Below are 17,967 nucleotides of genomic sequence, written 5' to 3' on the forward strand. Positions count from 1 at the left end.
AACATTTATTGGGCCAGGCACTCAGTTATCTTCACCACAAGCCCTAGTTTCATCACCATTTTACAGATGAAGAAACAGGCAAGGAGCTGGTAAGATAATTTCAGATCTCGACATTATGGAGATAGGACAGAGCGATATGATCAGGGAGGGGAGGGCGAGGCTAATTCAGAGTGTGGGGCCAGGGAAGCTCTCTCTGTGGAAGAGACATTTGAGCTGAAATGTGAATGACAAGAAGGAAGCAATCACGCATGGAGTGCGGTGGGGGGAGCTTTCCAGGCAGAGGAAAGAGTAAGTGCAAAGGTCCTGAGGTAGGTATGAGTTAGGCATATTTCTGGGGCAAGAAGACTGGCAAGGATGGAACTGCAAGGGAGAGGAGAGGGAGAGGTAGATGGGGTCAGGAAGGTAATGGGCCCCACAGATCTTGTAGGGTCTCAAAGGCTGTGGGAAGATGTATGTTATTTGTCACTGTGTCCTCCATGAGCCCCAGTGAGGCCACTGATGCAAATCACACATGACTACAGTGACTGGCACATAAGTGGTAGCAACCCCTATTCACTTCCCAGTGAACACCTACCATGGAAGGGACCAAGATCAATAGTGGGTTCAGAGCAATGAGCGAAATAGACGTGGGCTGTTATCATTCTGTGATGATAACTGCTTGTGTTTCTGATAAAAATGAAGCAGGAGTCAGGTTTTCTGCCTCCCATGCTCCAGCTTCTCCCACCTCCCATCCCCCATGAGCTCAGATTCTAGCAGAGGGGAAGTCAGACGCCTACCTACAGGACTCCGCAGCCGGCTGCATTGTACCAGGAACCGTCCCGGGAGTGTCCCCGAGGACCGTGGGAGCCCAGGGGAGTTCAGGTCCTCCAGGCTCCATGTGTTGCGGGAGGGGAGAGGGGAGCCCCGGTGTGGACGAAGGAGCCACAGGCAGAGGAGTTTAGGCTGGTGCGGGTGACACACAAGGACCAGTCAGCCCTTGCCCTCGAGGTGTCAGGATCCATGTGAGCCCGGTGGCTTTGCCCCAGTAGCTTGGCTTTTCCTTTTCTGCAAAATGGGAGCCATCCCAGCACGGGCTTCCCAGGGGAGGAGAGCGGGTTCAGTGAGTTCCTGCCTGTCAAGCGCTTAGCACAGTGCTGTTTGGGTACAGCGAACGGAGCTAGCTTTATGACAAGCGCTTTTTTTTTTTTTTTTTTGAGGAAGATTAGCCCTGAGCTAACATCTGCTGCCAATCCTCCTCTTTTTGCTGAGGAAGACTGGCCCTCAGCTCACATCCATGCCCATCTTCCTCCACTTTATATGTGGGACGCCTACCACAGCATGGCTTGCCAAGCGGTGCCACGTCTGCACCCGGGATCCGAACTGGCGAATCCCGGGCCGCCGAAGCAGAACGTGCAAACCTAACCACTGCACCACCAGGCCGGCCCCAGACAAGTGCTTTTGCAGGGAGATGTCAAGGCCTGGAAGACAAGAGTGGAGAGAGGGCGGCTCCACCAGGAGGGAGGGGACAGGACCCACGGTCTCCCTTCGTCTCTTCTCTGCCTCTAGGTTTCCTGCTCCAGGCCACTTTTCTCTCTCATCTCTGTCTGTCCGTATGTCTCTGTATGGAAACTGGGCCCTTGATCCATCACTTATGAGCTCTGTCACCCTGAGCAAGTTACTCCCCCTCTCTGAGCCTCCGTTTCTTCTTCTGGAAAATGGGGATGAGGATACCTCTGCTGCAGGTCTGTTAGGAGGATTAAGTGAGATGCAGACACGTAAAATGCCCGAGATGTGGGAGCTATTATTGTTATTCTCATTATTACTGTACTATTACTTCTGATCTTGGACTCCGTTTTTCTCGGAGCCTCTGTTTTCCTCTTTCTGACTCTTCCTTTCTTTGTGTTTCTCTTTCTGCCTCTCCTTCTGTCCATCTAGCTCCCTATTTGGGTCTATGCCTGGGCTGGGAGCCCCATGAGGGCCGGGCAAGGGCCAGCCACATCCCCAGCATTGCCAAGTCCAGGGCCTGATACATCACCAGTACCTAATAAAATAAGTTGAACCTTGCTCTGTGCCAAACCAGCGTTGGGTGATGCTGGGACCCAGCAGTGACAGAGACAGCCCCAGCCCTGTCTTCACAGCGTTCACAGTCCAGGAGAGGAAATAATTGTTTGCTGAATGAATGAATGAGCTAACTTTGAGGTGGGCTTGGAAGACTCGACAAAAATTGGGTGGAGGCACTGGAGGTGGGGAAAACTGCCGGAACCAAGGTTGAGGGGCTGGGAAGAGTTTAAAGAGGTAGGAGGTCATGGAGAGAAGGCAAGAGAGCTCAGCAGAGGCCTTGAAGGCTGTGGAGAGGAGCCTGAGCTTTCTCCTGAGGGCACTAGGGAGCCATGGCAGGTTCCGAGCCGGGGAGGGACAGGGTCAGGTTTATGCTTTAGTGTGACCGCTCTGGCTGCCTGGCTGCCCCATTGTGTGGGCAGGTGAGTGGAAGAGAGAGGGGCGGGATTGGGGCAGGAGACCTGGGAGAGAAGAGTCCTGGACCAGCGCAGGAGCTGGGGAAAGAGGAAAGAGGAGCCAGATTCTAGAAACCTGGAGGAAAATGCTCAGGCCAGCCTGCTGTCCTTGACGCCGGGAAAGGGGCTTCAGGACTCGGCCACCACCACCAGGGGGCAGCCCGGGCTACAGGTTCGAGTCCTCTCTGGGCAGGGAGGTTTGCACTCCGATTTGGATGTGGGGGGAGGTTGCAGCTGTCTGTGGGGCCGCGACTCAGAGCCTCTATGCTCTCCTGCCCCCCATCCTGGCCTCTAGGGCCCCTGGAGCCCCCACCCCACCAGCAGGAGATTATGTCAACACAGCCCGCTGCTTCTGGCGCTGCTTCTGGCCAGGACAATATTTGCCCTTAGGATCTGGGGACGTTGCTATGGAGATGCTCCGCGGGGTGGGGGTGGGGGGGATGGGGTGTTGGGGTGGGGGAGAGCACTCCCCCTCCGGGAGAGCCAGGCATCTCTGATTCATCTCTGCCTGATTGTGTCTTTGAGAGAGTTTACCCCATCCCCATCTCTCTGCCTTCCAAGACTCTCTGTCTCTCTTTCTGGACCATCTGTCTCTGTTTCTCTCTCGGGACCCCTGTCTCTGGCGTGCTGTCTCTCGGTGGGTCTCTGTCTCTCCAGATCCCATGTCTCTGAGTGACAGGCTCTCAGTCTCCGTCTCCTCGGTCTTCTCTCTCGGAGTCTTCATCTCGGTCTCTCTGCCTCTCCCTGGATCCCTATGTTTCTGGGTGCGTCTCTCTCAGTCTCTGTCTCTGTTGCTGTCTCTCACTCTCTGTATCTCTGTCTTTCCGTGTGTGTGTGTGCATGCACGTCCCTCTCTCTGGGTCTCTGTCTTCCAGACCTCATCTCTCTGTAGTCCTGAATCTCAGGGGGCCATCTCAGCCTCCCATTTCTGGCCTCAGTCCCCATGGGGTGCCCCTTCTCCCCATCTCTCTCTGCCTCATTTCTCCTGCACCATCTGCCAGCACTCCAGGCGCCCGCCTGCTCCCCGAAGGCTCTGCTTGGCCGGGCAGCCCCATGGGGGGAGCCACAGGCCCTCCAGCTTCCTCCCCACCGCTGCATTCCTAGATGGGGGGTGGGGTGGGGGGTACTGCCTGGTCATTGCTGGGGGGGTGGGCAGGGGGGGAGACAGCAGCCTGCAGACCCAGGACCAGGGGCAATGGAGAGAGAAACACACAGACACCCGAGAAGAGATGGGAAAAGAGGCGAGGAGAAAGAGAAACCTTCAAAAGAGGCACAAAAAGTCTGACCTGGAGCACACGAGAGAGCAGAAGTGAGGAGAGGGGCAGAATGGAAGCTGCAGGAAGGAAGAGAAAAGCCAGGCTGTCCCCCAAGAGGAAGGGCCAAACAGAGGGGGTCTGGAGGAGAGGAGAAAGGAGAGAGTCCCACCAAAGAGAGGAGGGGCGTGAAGAAGGATAGACAGCAGAGAGAGAGAAGTGCATGGGGAGAGGGCCCGGCGGCTTCTCTGCCGGAAGTTTCCAGAAGCCTGGATCATGGGAATCGGAGAGGGTGGTGTGGCACCCTCTGTGGTCTTGCTGCCCCCTCCCCAGATCCTGGGAGATGGCGGGGGCTCTCAGGAGGGCTGAGATAGGCCGGGGACCAGGCAGGGACCCAGGCATTTTCCGCTGGGCTCCCCCCACCCCCCTCCGTGCTCTGCTCTGCCCTGCGTTCTCCCAGGGGGGTGTGAGCTCTCAGCAGCTGCTCACCCACCCCCAGGCTCCTGTCTTGCTCATCTCTCCTCAGGGGGGGCCCATCTTTCATGTTCTCTCCCCCTCCGCCCCGCCCCATCTTCATCTCTTAATGTCTCTGTCTCTTGGTTTGTATCTATTATCTCTGTCTCTCTTCCTTTATCTCTCTATCTCTGTCTGGCTCTGTGTGTCTCTCCCCATTTCTGTCTCTTTCGATGTCTTTCTCTTTGTCCATCTCTTTCTCTTGGTCTCTCTTGTCTCTGTCTCTTCCTGTCTTTCTCTGTCCTTGGTTTCTTTTCCTGCCTCTCTCACCACCTCAATTCCACTCCATTGCTTCCCTCCACCCCCCTCCCCCGCCCTCCCCTCCCCTCCCCCTCCCCAGCCTCCCCCCACCTTCCCATCGCCAGCCAAGGGAACTCCAGGCCCTCTTGGGGCCAAGGAGAGACTCCCTCCCAAGCCCAGAGGTGCCGGGCCATCTCAGACCCTTTTCCCTCCCCACTCGTGAACCGTGAAGCAAGCCTTTCCCAGGACCCAGAAGGCGCCAGGAATGTGGGGCAGAGAGCAGGGAGGTGGGCCAGAGGCCAGGAAGCTGGCGTCCCCATGCCACTCCCCTCTTCCAGATTCGTCTCCTGCCAGCCTCTGGGGCTGGACCTCATGCCACCCTTACAACCCGCCCCTCCCAGGGCCTCTGGGCCTCAGTTTCTCCTCTGCAAAATGGGCAGACTCGCCTCTGTCCCATTTATTTTATAGGTCCCAGGGGAGTGCGCCCTCACGAATGTTAACAGTGTGATTGATGTGGTTTGTATTGAAGGAGGACGAGGCGCCGAGAGCTGAGTCTCTGTTTCTAAGCCTGCCCATCATGTCCAGATGTTCCCTATATTTTAGGGCAAAGGAAGACACTGGAGATGGAGATGGTGAGAAGGTGTGTGACTCAGTGATGACTGTGGCCAGGCGACCATGTGAGGCTGTGGGTTGGTGTGGGATGGTGGGATGATGGTGTGCGATCCTGCGTGCAACTGTGTGACCGTGCATGACGGGGGGATGGTAGCATCTCGGTGTGACATGTGTGTGACGATACGTGACTTGTGAGTGCGGGTGAGGCCGTGATGGAGAGTTGTGTGTCTGTAAGACCGTGGCACTGGGCGTGACTGTGTGAGTGAGGGTGTTGGTGCGACAGTGTGACAGCGGGAGCTTGTGAGAGTGTGTGCCTTAGTGACAGTCGGGGAATGTGTGTCGCTGGGACGGGCCTGGATTCTGTAGTTGATGGTGTGAAGTGTGCGAGACGATGCGTGGGAGCGTTAATGCATGTGCCTGTGTAACATTGTGCGTGACATTCAGACTGTGCCATTAAGGGATTATATGACCATGAGGAACCATGTAACTGTGTGCCTTTATTGAACTGACGCAACAATCATTCTTTGAGTTTCTGCTCTGTGCCCAAACCTGTGCTGAGTGACTCTGGGGACCCGGTGGGGACCGAGATGCCCTGGCGCCGTCCTCCCAGGGCAGTCAGGCTGGTTTCGGGGAGACAGACGGTGTTTGTGACGTGACCCACTGATGGTGTGATGGACACTGTATCACCAGGACTGTGGGAAGCTGTGACTGTGTTCCTGTGTGAGTGGAGGAGTCCACACCCCTGGCATGTGGCTGTGTGTGACACTGGGCGTGGCCGTGTGACTGTGGCTGTGTGTGCGATGGCTGGATGGGACAATGTGAGAGACTGTGCCCTCGGTAGGGGGGGTCCTTGGGACGATGACTGCGTGACTGCTCTCCCATGTGACCTCGAGTGCCTGTGACACTCACACGCGACTGGCCCCCTCTCTGGGTCTCTGCCCCAGAGCTCCCCCCGCCTGTTCCCTGGGCCGCCCTGGCCCCGCCCCCTCCCACCACCCCAGCTGTCACCTCTTCCAGAGCCCAGGCAGGCAGTGGAGGCAACAGCAGAGGCAGCCACGCCAGGAGCGAGAGCAGGGCTGGGGACAGGTAAGGGCTCCCCCAATCCCAGCCCGTTCCCCCTGCCCCCTTGCCCCCCACAAGTCTCCGGGTCCCTCTCTCTCTGTTTCTTAGCCCATGCCTTGGTCCCTCTCTCTCTCTGTGCCCACAGTCTCTAGCCTCCTTTCCGTCTCCTGGTATCTCTGTCTCCATGTCTCCCTCCACGTCTCTATCTTTTCTTTGTCTCGTAGCTCACGTTATTTCTCCATCTTTTGGTCTCTGGTCTCTTGCTGTGTGTCTCATTCAGTCTCCATTTCTCTCAGTCTCTGTATGTCTGTCTGAGGCCTCTCTGACTCCCTGTCTGTCTTTCCCCAGCTCCCTTTGATCTTCCCTGCTTCTGCTTTGTCCTCCACACTGCACGGTGAGGGGGGGGGGGCGCTTAGACCGATTTCCAGACATCGAGGCCCCTGCAGACCTAAGCCCAGGGTCTGACGCCTCTCGAGTCCCTAAGGAGAGGGTTGTCCCATTGATTCTGGGCCTTATGCACAGGGGGAAAGTTTTAAAAGGTCGGGTTCCCACGGCGATTTGAAAACCCTTTGGGCTCAGAGAGTGGAAACTCCCAGGGTCATTTTAAGCTCCGTGCCTCACGGTCTCTGTGTCCTCCTCTCCGAGGCCGGCCCCAGGTCCCCCGGAGTCCCTAGGTCTAGACTCCGGGGGACATTAGCGCTTCGGCCCAGCGCCGCTCTAGGGCAACCCAACCGCGCCCTCTGCAAACAGCCCCTTCCGCCGCCGCTCCCCCAGCAACGGTGGGGGCCGGGCCCAGGAGTCACGTGTTGGATCCCGGACTCGCCCACTCCTCACGCTCCCCACTCCCCCGTCCCCAAATCATCGCGCGTGGGGGCGGGGGGCTTCCTCCGAGTCCACTCATACGAACCCAGGGAGCCAGGTGGCGCCGGGGCTGGGGGCGGAGGGCGGAGGCTCCTGACTCTGTTCTTGAACCCTTCAGGCCGGACTGGGACTGTCCCCGCGTGACCAGACCCTTGGCCCCCCATGCCCCGCCGCCCTCAAGATGCCGACCTGTCCGCCCTGGCGGCTGCTTCTGCTGCTCTTGCTGTGGGGGGTGCTGCTCGGGAGGGCGGAGGTGAGGACCCGCGGAGCCACAGGAAGTCAAGGCGAGGTCTGGGGACCGTTTTAAGTCTCCCCCTAAGGCAAAGAGAGTTTTAAGACAGCCCCGCTTGACCAGATTCAAGTTTTGAGGGTTGTTTCCCGACCCTCCTCTTTCTCCCGCAAATCCTCCTGATGCTTCCCAGCCACTCACTCCCTCCTCTCATTTTCCTGAAGGTTTTCAGTCCCCCACAGCAGCTCCCCTGGTGGTTTCTAGGCACCCCTCAAGACTTAGAAGAAGTTTCTAAGCCACTCAGAACTCGTGGGCAAAACAGACAGCCCCTCCAAGTCCCTCTAGGGTGTTTGTGGCCACACGAACCATCCTGCCTGGGAGCGGGGGTCGCTGGGGTGGGGGTGGTCCTCCCTTCTGTCTCTCCGTAGACGGGCCCTGAGGGGCAGACGGCGGGGGAGCTGTACCGGCGCTGGGAACGGTACCGCAGGGAATGCCAGGAGACACTGGAGGCCGCGGAGCCCCCAGCAGGTGTGACTGGGAAGGGGGTGGGCTGCGGCTGCGAGGGGTGGGCTTGGGGCGGGCCTAGGACTGACGAGAGGGGCCTGAAGTCTAGGGTGGACGTGGGCCGGATCGGGGAGGCCTGTGCGGGGAGGACTTGGCCTGGATGGGAAGGCCCTACACTCAGTGCGGGACAGGGGCGCAACTTGGGTTAGCTGGAAAAGCCCGAGAGGTGGCTTGAAATGGGCGGAGTCTTGGGTGGGGCTGCGCCAGGTGGGTGGAGCTGCGCCAGGTGGGTGGAGCTGCGCCAGGTGGGTGGGGCCTGGAGTGGATGCGAAGGGGCGGGGTTGGGGCGGAGCCTAGGAAGGGGCTCGCCGCGTGGGAAGCATCTGCCATGGGAATTTGCTTGGTGGGAGGAGCCCAGATTCGGGCTCGGAGAGTGGGCGGGGCCCTGGGTCTGGTGGGAGGAACTGTGGCGGAGCAGGGACCGGCCCACCCCGGGTGGGCGGGGCCAGGGCGGGGCTTGGGCCTAGAAGGCGGAGCCCCTGGGGCGCGCGGTGCAGGAGATCCACTCCACGTCTGGCTCTCACACCCACCCCCCAGGCCTCGCCTGCAACCGGTCCTTCGACATGTATGTCTGCTGGGACTACGCTGCACCCAACGCCACTGCCCGTGCATCCTGCCCCTGGTACCTGCCCTGGCACCGCCATGGTGAGGTGCCCCCTGGATCCCGGGCCCTCGAGATGCAAACGGTTCCTAACCCTTGTCCCAGACGCCACTCCCCCGCAGCTCACCTACACGCTGTCTCCAGCTCCTCTCTGTCCGGCTGCCTGTCTCCTCCCGCCTGCCCAACCCTGGCTGGGTCCTGGCTCTGTCACGTAAAGCCCCTTCTCTGTCTGTATACCTCTCTGAGGACCACCCGGTTCTTATTTTCTCTCCTTTTCACGGGTCTGTCTATCTCTAGGCGTCTTGATCTTCCATGCCTACCGAGCTATGTGGCCTGGGATAGCTTATTTAATTTCTTTATGCCTCGATTTCCTCATCTGTAAAATGGGGTTTATGATAGTGCCAATTTCATAGTCTTGTTATGAATATTAAATTAAGAAGTGTAAAATGCTGTGTAAGGGTTTATCATCATCATCATTGTCATCATCACTTTGGCGCTCTCTCTCTCTCTGCCCTTGTCTCATATTTTGCCTTTCTGTCTCCATCTCTCTGTTTCTCTCTGCCTCTCATCCCCTCCCTTGTTTCCGCACAGTGGCCACAGGTTTTGTCCTCCGCCAATGTGGCAGTGATGGCCAATGGGAACCTTGGAGAGACCATTCTCAGTGTGAGAACCCAGAGAAGAATGGAGACTTTCAGGTAAGAAGAGGTGAGGAATTCCAGTTAGGATGTCCAGGGAGAGGTGAAAAGGCAGCAGCCTCTGGCTGATTCTGAAGCCTCTTGTATAGTTCAGGACTACTGTTCAGGTTCCAAGTGATGGAAACTCAATTCAGACTTGCCTGATGGAAAAAGAAAGAGAAATGTATCAGCTTCTGTGATTGAAAAGTATAAGACTACAGCTTCAGGCACAGTTGGATCTAGGTGCTCAAATGATATGGTTGGGTATCTCTTTGTCTCTCACCCTATTGTGCTCTGGTTTTCTCTGTGCTGGTCTCACCTTTTCCATGGGGTGGAAAAGATAGCCCCATTAGCACCAGGCTCATATCCCACCAACCAAAACTGCGAGGAGACTGAGTTTTGTTCTCAATAGCTCCAACCTAATGCCCCAGGACTGACTCTCATTGGTCTGGTTTGGGTCATATGCCCATCTTGAACTGTGCATGTGTGTGAGATAGAATGCTCTGATTGGCTGGTCACATGCCCAGCACTCGAGCTGAGGGATGGAGTCAGCCCCATTCCAACAAGGGTAGGTGGATCCCCAAGAGAAAATTGGGGTACTGGGCACGAACAAAGAGCAGATGCCCTTCCAGCTCCTCTCTGGCCCTGGGGGCAAGAGCTGAGCCCTGTTCCTGTGTCCTCCTTTCCCAGGAGCAAAGGCTGACCTTGGAGCGGCTGCAGGTCGTGTACACCGTCGGTTACTCCGTGTCCCTTGCCGCACTGCTGCTCGCCCTGCTCATCTTGAGTTTTTTCAGGTGGGCCCCCAAGCCCTGAGCGGTGGCAGCAGACACTGGGCCTCATTTTGCCCAGGCACCACCAGCAACAGGCATCCAATGGTGGTTCCGTGGGAAGGACTGGGCGGGGGGGGGGGGGGGGGGGGGGGGGGGGCGGCGTGGTTAAGGGGCTTTGTGTGGCTGAGGCCAGGTCTCCAGGGGTCCCCAGACTGCCCCCCAACCCCCCAGGCGTCTGCACTGCACACGGAACCACATCCACATCAACCTGTTCACATCGTTCATGCTGCGGGCAGCGGCGATCCTTACGCGAGACCGCCTGCTACCTCCTCCCGGCCCTTACCCCGGGGACCAGCGCCCTGCCCTGTGGAACCAGGTGAGCAGCACCTCTCTCTTCCTCAAATTGGGACTCTGCCTCCCCTGCTGGGGCCACGATGTCCCCAGTCCCTTTCCCGCTTCTTACGCTATCAACAGTTTCTCTCTCTTGACCCCTCCAGACACATAGGGAGAGGGACCTTCCCAGCGCAGCCTCCCCCGTCCTTGAACTCTCCCGCCCCATCACCTCCTTTACTGGAATTTTCCATCCCCTTTCTCGTTATCTCACCCATCCCTGGACTTTCTCTCCAGTGAGACAAGCCCCCTGCTGGAGGCGAGGCAGTGACAGGACGGCAGAAGCTAACTGGTGGGGGAACTTAGTAGAAACCACTTGGTTACTGGGAGACAAGGTGGGAGAGACTAGAGGCTGGGGGCAGAGTCAGAAAAACTATCTGGTAGCAAATTGGCCCACAGCAACAATTAGGAAGCCGCCAGATGGGAGAGTCCACCGGCTGGCGGGAGAGTGGGGGATGAGAAAGGAGAAACCTTTTGATAGGTGGAGTAATTTTCAATTCATAGGAGATGAGGTGGGAGAGGCCATATTTGGGGGGGGGGCGGGCTAAGCGGGAACTCTGATAGCAAGATGGGAGTTAATTGTTAAAGAGGATAGAGTGGGAGGGTTCATATAGCGGAAGGTAACAGGGAGAGAGAAACCAGCCGGAGTGCGAGGACAACCAGGTGGAGGAAGGCTCGGGGACACCCGGGGCGGCCCTGACTGCCCCCTCCCTCTGCCTGGCGACCCCCTAGGCGCTAGCTGCCTGCCGCACCGCCCAGATCGTGACCCAGTACTGCGTGGGTGCCAACTACACGTGGCTGCTGGTGGAGGGCATCTACCTGCACAGCCTCCTGGTGCATGTGGGACGCTCCGAGGAGGGCCACTTCCACTGTTACCTGCTCCTCGGCTGGGGTGAGCCCCGACCCTGTCCCCTGCCCGGCGCGTGCGCCTCCGATGCCCCCACTACCCTGCTGGTCTACCTCAGGGGGTCTCCTCCCCTCTCTAGGCTTCTGCTTCCCCACCCTGGCGGGGCAGTTCCGCGGGTCTTGGGCCTGGCGGGGCCCGTGCGCGCGCTGACGGCTGCGGCGGGGTTGGGGGGCGGGGGTCGGGGTCTGCGCAGGGGCCCCCGCGCTTTTCGTCATTCCCTGGGTGATCGTCAGGTACCTGTACGAGAACACGCAGTGAGTCGCCGGGGTCGGGGCGGGGCCTGGGAGGTGGGGGGAGCTCCGAGGGACGTGGGCGGGGTTTGCTGGCCACGTGGGGCGGTGCTGCTGGCGCCCAGGGGCTGGGAGGGGACTTGGTGGGGGTCTGAAGGACTGGGGAGCTTGGAAAGATTGTGTTCGCGGACTCCTGGAAGGGGCGGGATGAGGGCGGGGCCTGGATGGTAACAGGCGGGGTTAAAGGGATGTGGGTGTGGCGCTAAGGGCGGGGGCGGGGCCTGGGGAGGGAATGCGCGCGATCCGGTGAGTCCGGGGGATTTTTCTCTCTTAGCTCTACTCCCCCTCCCCTAGGTGCTGGGAACGGAACGACGTCAAGGCCATTTGGTGGATCATACGCACCCCTATCCTCATGACCATCTTGGTACGGCCAGCCCCGCCTCCTCCAGGTCTTCCTCGGGGATTTCTCATCCTAAGCGGGGCGCCACCCTCTGCTCCCCAGGACGGGATCCGGGCTGCCTCAGCCTCTGTCTCTCCTCGCAGATTAACTTCCTCATCTTCATCCGCATTCTTGGCATCCTCGTGTCCAAGCTGAGGACGCGGCAGATGCGCTGCCCCGACTACCGGCTGAGGTGAGGGAGGGCGGTGGGGGCGGAGGGGAAGGGGGCTGGGTGCGAGATGGGGGACCCGGGTCCGCGGGAGCACTGCCACCCTCTCCCCGCAGGCTGGCTCGCTCCACGCTGACGCTCGTGCCCTTGCTGGGCGTGCACGAGGTGGTGTTTGCTCCCCTGACGGAGGAACAGGCCCGTGGCGCCCTGCGCTTCGCCAAGCTCGGCTTTGAGATCTTCCTCAGCTCCTTCCAGGTGCTCAGGCGGGGGCAGGGGCTCCACCCCTCGACCTTGGCCTCCTTCCCAGAGGGACACGTGGCCGCAGTCATCCTCTGGCGCAGCCACTGAATGGGGTGTGAGGATGGGATTGTGTGCGTTCATCCTACACAAAATCCTGAGCTAGCGCTGTCCAGGGCGGGGCGAGCAGCGGGAAGAAGGACAGGAGATGGGGCAGCATCCCCATCACTGCCTCCTGGTGAAGATCGGGGGCTTCGAGGCCAGGAGGGGCTGGGGCCAAATTCGCGCCTGTCACTTCCTGTCTCTGTGGCCTTCGCCTCAGGCTTGGAGCTATGAGAGGTGCCTAAGGTGCAAAATGTAAAAAGGTGCTCGCTCCAAAGTTCCAGGCCAACCCTGCCCTTCCTTGCCCTGCCCTAGTCCCCAAGCTGCTTTACCTTGTTGGGCCTCAGTTTGCTCATCTCTAAAGTGAGGGCAATACCAGTCTCACCTCACAAGGCTGTTCATTCATGAAATTCAGCAAACATCCATCGGACTACTTAACTATGTGCCAAGAACTCTTCTAGGCATACTGTGGGGATAGAGCCGAGAACCAAATGGTCCCTGCCCTCAGGTGGGAGACAGACACTAAACACGCTACATAAGTAAAATATACGCAATGCCAGATGTGCCTAGAGGGGGGGAAAAGGAAGAAAATAGAGGTGAGGAGCAGATAAAGGGTGGGCTTCTAGACGCAGGGTCAGGGAAGTCCTGGCTGAGAAGACATAGGAGCAGAGACCCCAAAAAGGAGAGGGAACAAGCCAGGCAGATCCCTGGGGAAAATGTTCCAGGAAGAGAAACACCATGTGCAAGGTCCCTGAGGCAGGAGAGGGTACTGTCAAGATGGGGGAAGGCCAGCATGCCTGAAGCAGGGGGAGCCAGCGGGAGCAAGGGGGACAGAGGACAGAGGTACCACGGCCGCCCTTTGGGCCAAGTGAGGACTGTGGCTCTTTCTCCGAGGAAAGCAGGAGCCCCCGGAGGACGCTGAGCAGAGGGACACGATCTGAGTTAGATTTTCATAGGATCATGAAAAGTAATAATAAGATATTATCTTAATAATAATGCACAGGGTCCGGCCCAGTGGCGCAGCGGTTAAGTTTGCAGGTTCCGTTTGGAGGCCCGGGGTTCGCCGGTTCAGATCCCCAGTGCGGACATGGCACCGCTTGGCAAGCCGTGCTGTGGCAGGCATCCCACATATAAAGTAGAGGAAGATGGGCACGATGTTAGCTCAGGGCCAGTCTTCCTCAGCAAAAAGAGGAGGATTGGCAGCGGATGTTAGCTCAGGGCTAATCTTCCTCAAAATAATAATAATAATAACCCATATAAATAATTGATTTGTATGAATTTATCAAGTAATGTATTAATTATACATATTTTATATTCATTTAAATTATACGTAAAACGTATAAATTTATACAAATGTAAAACTATTGATTAAAATTAATTTATTAACATATTAAATAATGTTATAATACGACTAAGAAAAAGATTTAACGCTATTTGCCAGGCTCTGTAGCTTCTTGCATACTATTCATGCTTCTGTTCTCACAACCACCCACTGCATTACCCATTTTCCAGATGAAGAAACTGAGGCACAGAGGGGCTAAGCAGCTTGCCCCGGTTGGGAAGAAAGTGGGGAGTGGTTATCACACGCAGGCAGCCCACCTCCAGGGTGCGCGGTTCTTAAACTCCAGCCCTGATTACGCAGCAAATCGGCCAGAGCGAGGGGGGGAGCCGGGAGCCAGGGAGAAGGTGACTGTTCGAGTCTAGGCCCCGGGTGGCGGCAGCCAAGGTGGTTTGGGGCCTGCCCGGGGTCCCGGATCACTGGGCGCGTGTTTCCAATCCTGGCCCCGCCCCCGATTTACCTTGTGCCCGGTCTGGCAGGGCTTCCTGGTCAGCATCCTCTACTGCTTCATCAACAAGGAGGTAGGCAGCCCTCCCTCTGGCGGCCGCGCAGGGAACCGCGCGCCCGGCGCCGCCTCTGAGCGCCGGCCCGTTGCAGGTGCAGTCGGAGATCCGCCGCGGCTGGCACCGCTGCCGCCTGCGCCGCAGCCTGGACGAGGAGCCGCGCCAGCCCCCGGAGCGCGCCTTCCGGACCCTGCCCGAGGGCCCCGGCCCCGGCCGGGTCGCCAGCGGCCGCGCTCTGTCCTCGGGGATCCTCCCGGGGCCTGGGGATGAGGCCAGCCCGGTCTTGGAAAGTTACTGCTAGGGAGCAGTGTTCAGTTAGCACATATTCATTGAACGCCTACTGTGTACCGGGCCTGGTGTGGAGGGCGCTGGGGAAATGGGGTGGGGGGAGGAAACAAAAGACAAGGTCCCTGTTCTCCTAGAGATCACAGCTGAGTAAAGGAATCAGACCGTGAAAACAAAACGTTAAGTTATGTATACATGCTGTGGAATGGCTTAGGAAGAAAAATTACAAGCAGGCCTAGGGCGGTCCGGGAGGGCATATCCGAGGAGGTGTCATTTAAGCCATGCCTGGAAGAGGTGAAGGAGACAGCTTTGGGAAGAATCAGTGGACAAGATTCTAGGCAGAAGGACCTAGCATCTGCAAAGGCCCTGGGGCAGCTTGGCCATGTCTGAGGAACAGAGAGGTGGTCTGCGTGGCTGGAGTGGGATGAGTCAGAGCCAACAGATGGAGAGGGAGAAGTCGGCAGGGGCACAAGAGTTGGGATTTTATTCCAGGTGTGTTGTAGATTCTTAGCGGGAGCATCTTCTGGGCTAATTTTTTTTTTTTTTTTAAAGACTGGCACCTGAGCTAACAACTGTTGCCAATCTTTTTTTTTTTTCCTGCTTTTTCTCCCCCAAATCCCCCCAGTACATAGTTGTATATTTTTTAGTTGTGGGTCCTTCTAGTTGTGGCATGTGGGACGCCGCCTCACCATGGTCTGATGAGCGGTGCCATGTCTGTGCCCAGGGTCCGAACCAGTGAAACCCTGGGCCGCCGAAGCGGAGCGAGCGAACTTAACCACTCGGCCACGGGGCCGGCCCCTGGGCTAATGTTTTAAACAGATCCCTCTGTCTACCCTTGAGGGGCAGAGATTATTAGGGGCGGGGTGGAAGCTGGGGGCCCAGTGAGGATACTGCACGGAGGAGGTGAAGGTGGCCGGACCAGGGTGGCGGCCACGTGGGGCGTGAATCTGTTGGATTCTGGGGCTGTTGGAAAGGTCAAACTCAGGATTTGCTGATGGATCGCATGAAGCAAGCGTAGCAAGAAGTCAAGGAAGATTTCTCGGTTTGGGATGGAGAGAGAAAAGACAGGGAGCTCGGCTTCAGAGTGGGCAGAACCGCGTGCCCTGTGGACATGTTCAGCTGGGAGGAAGGGTCTGGAGCCCACGGGAGAGGGAGAGCTGGAGACAGAGATGGGACAGCACTGGGGTCCAGAGAGCATTCCGTGTGTAGACATAAACACGGGCTGTTCCTGGCAGGCCTCGGAGCTGAAACCTACACCCAGAGAGGCCAGGGCCATGGCTAGCTGGGGGTGTGAACACACAGCCCCACTTCTTGGGGGTCCCTGGGAACTGGGAGAATTAGGGGGGAACGCCGACAGCCTCATGGTGGCTGGACCACCTGTACGCACCCAAGACCCTCCCTCCAAAAACCTCCCCCACTCAGATACACTTAGACTCAGTTAGCCCCGGGTGTCGTCTTATTTCCCTCGGCGTCCCCAGCTCTCTGGATACGGCCCGGAGCAGCTGAACTCAGAGTCCTTTCCAGGCTGTGGCCCCTGGGTGGGTGGGGAGCCCAAGGCAGGGCCCTTGTAAATAAAGCAGGAGAAACAGTTGTGTTTTTGGTTGTGTTTTTGCATATGGGGTGGGAGAATCTTCTTGGCCAGGCCATAAGGGAAATGACTGCGTGGCTGGGTGTCTGTGGGGGCCTTGCACCCTCTGGAGGGTAGCGCCACTCATCTTCAGCCCCGTGTCGCCACAACACTGATGTCACACTGCCGCTGTCCCCCCACCCAAGAGAAGCCCCAGTTGAGAATGTTCATGGGATCTCCTGACACTTAACTATTTGCAGTGTGTACAATTAAAATCATGTGTGTGTGCGCCAGACATTTGCTGAGGGCTGCTTCTCTCAAAAGGTGGTGTGGGAATAGCAGAGCTGCAGGAAGCAACCTGCTTCAGATCTTAGCTGTGTGACCTGGGGACAACTTCCAACCTTTCTGTGCCCCCCCCAGTTTCCACTTCTGGAAAATGGCTGTAACGATGGTACCTACATCCTCGGGCTGCCTGATTCCAAGGGGTTCCTCTTAGGATGCTCTGGAAAGCACTTGGGCAGTGGGGTGGGGGGAGAGGGGAGGAAGGAAGTCCGACTGATGCCAAGCAGGGTGCAGGGCTGGCATCTGCCGCCAGCCTGCCAGGGAGGGAAAGCAATTCCCATTTCCCGGGGAGGAAGAGTCAACAATGGAGGCGGAGGGAGACATCAGGGCCGCGACTCCAGGGCTTGTGCTGTCCTTACTCCTGCACAAGAGCCAATCCCCAGGGCAGTTTCCACAACAGCACCATCGCCCCGCTTAACAGATTAGGATCCTGTGGCCCCATCCTGCTCCCTGACGGTCAAGACTGCTCACGAGGCCCTGGCTCCCTACATTTGAAAGCGGCTCCAGTGTTTCCTGAGTGACCCTGGGCAAGTCACTTACCCTCTCTGGGCCTGAGCTGTCTCATCTGTAAAATGGGATGGTTCTAGCATCGCCCCCTCAGATGGTGGTTCCAGTTAGATGCGGACCACTCAGTGAACGTGTGCCTTTAAAACCTCACAGCGTGGGCCTGTGTCAGGCCTTCCCTGCTGCAGGGTCCCCAAGCTGTCGCTAATGGGCTCATGGGGTAACTCAGGCTGTGCCTTCCAGAGCTCAGTGTGTCGGACATCTCATTTGATCCTGACCTCAGGCCTGCAAACTCCGGCACCTGCCTGGCGTTTGGCCCTGTCTGAGAACAGAGACAGAACAGAAGAGAGAGACGCAGGGGGCGGGAGGGAGGGTGACGTGGGCACATAGAGCAAGACGGATCTTCCCTAATCGCCCCCAATAAGTAAGCCCCCCTTCCGCACCTCCATCTCCCCGTGTTCGTCAGAGAATTTCTCCCAAGGGTAATTAAGTTGTGACTTGAGGGCGGCCGAGCTCAGGGGATAAGCCCCAGGCTCAGGAACAGGGTGGGTATGAATGACAGCATCACCATGCTGGCTGGGTACCGCTGGGGGCGTGCCACCACCTCTGGGCCTCAGTTCCCTCCTCTGGACAGGGAGGTAATAAAGAATAGCGCCTGCTCAGAGCTGTTGGGAGGAAGTTCGAACAGCACGGAGCCCAGGGCCTGGCACCCTGTCAGCTCCTCGGGGCTCAGCCACAGTCACCATCAGTTTTGGGCACCGACCGCTCTACCGGTCCATCTCCTGTCCGTGAGGGCCGTCAGGAGCTCTCCTGGGCACGGCTGTGTCCCCAGGATTGCAGCACAGGGCTGGGCCTGGAGGAGGCGCCTGGTGGACTGTTTGCTGATTGCACAAATGGAAAAGAAGACTGAAAGAAAAGACTGAGACTGACTGATGGAGAGAGAGGCAGGAAGAAGGAAGAGAGAGTGACGCCAAGAAGCTAGAAAAGATTAAAACAGGAGAGAGAGCAGAAGCTCTCTCCATCCAACCCATTCGCTTCACAGACGGGGAAAGCGAGGCCTGGAAGGGCAGACGGGGCCTCGT

At 57.9% G+C, this 17,967-nt stretch overlaps 1 protein-coding gene across 2 annotated transcripts; it reads left to right on the plus strand.

The window, feature by feature from the left end:
• The first annotated feature begins 4,759 nt into the window (after positions 1-4,759).
• GIPR (gastric inhibitory polypeptide receptor) lies at positions 4,760-16,356 on the plus strand. 2 transcript variants are annotated; one of them, XM_044760039.2, is made up of 14 exons: positions 4,760-6,196; positions 7,152-7,286; positions 7,691-7,790; positions 8,364-8,471; positions 9,019-9,122; positions 9,792-9,895; positions 10,103-10,247; positions 10,994-11,153; positions 11,362-11,422; positions 11,753-11,822; positions 11,942-12,030; positions 12,123-12,261; positions 14,164-14,205; positions 14,282-16,355. In XM_044760039.2, exons 2-14 carry the CDS (start codon positions 7,215-7,217, stop codon positions 14,486-14,488), a joined length of 1,401 nt encoding a protein of 466 aa, XP_044615974.2. In that variant the 5' UTR covers positions 4,760-6,196; positions 7,152-7,214; the 3' UTR covers positions 14,489-16,355. The 2 variants fall into 2 exon arrangements, with proteins under 2 accessions (XP_044615974.2, XP_070355026.1); XM_070498925.1 differs by lacking the exon at positions 14,164-14,205 and having other exon boundaries at positions 14,282-16,356.
• Positions 16,357-17,967: the final 1,611 nt, after the last annotated feature.

This window comes from Equus asinus, chromosome 26 (genome assembly GCF_041296235.1).
Source record: "Equus asinus isolate D_3611 breed Donkey chromosome 26, EquAss-T2T_v2, whole genome shotgun sequence".
In the NCBI taxonomy this organism is placed as follows: Eukaryota; Metazoa; Chordata; class Mammalia; order Perissodactyla; family Equidae; genus Equus; species Equus asinus.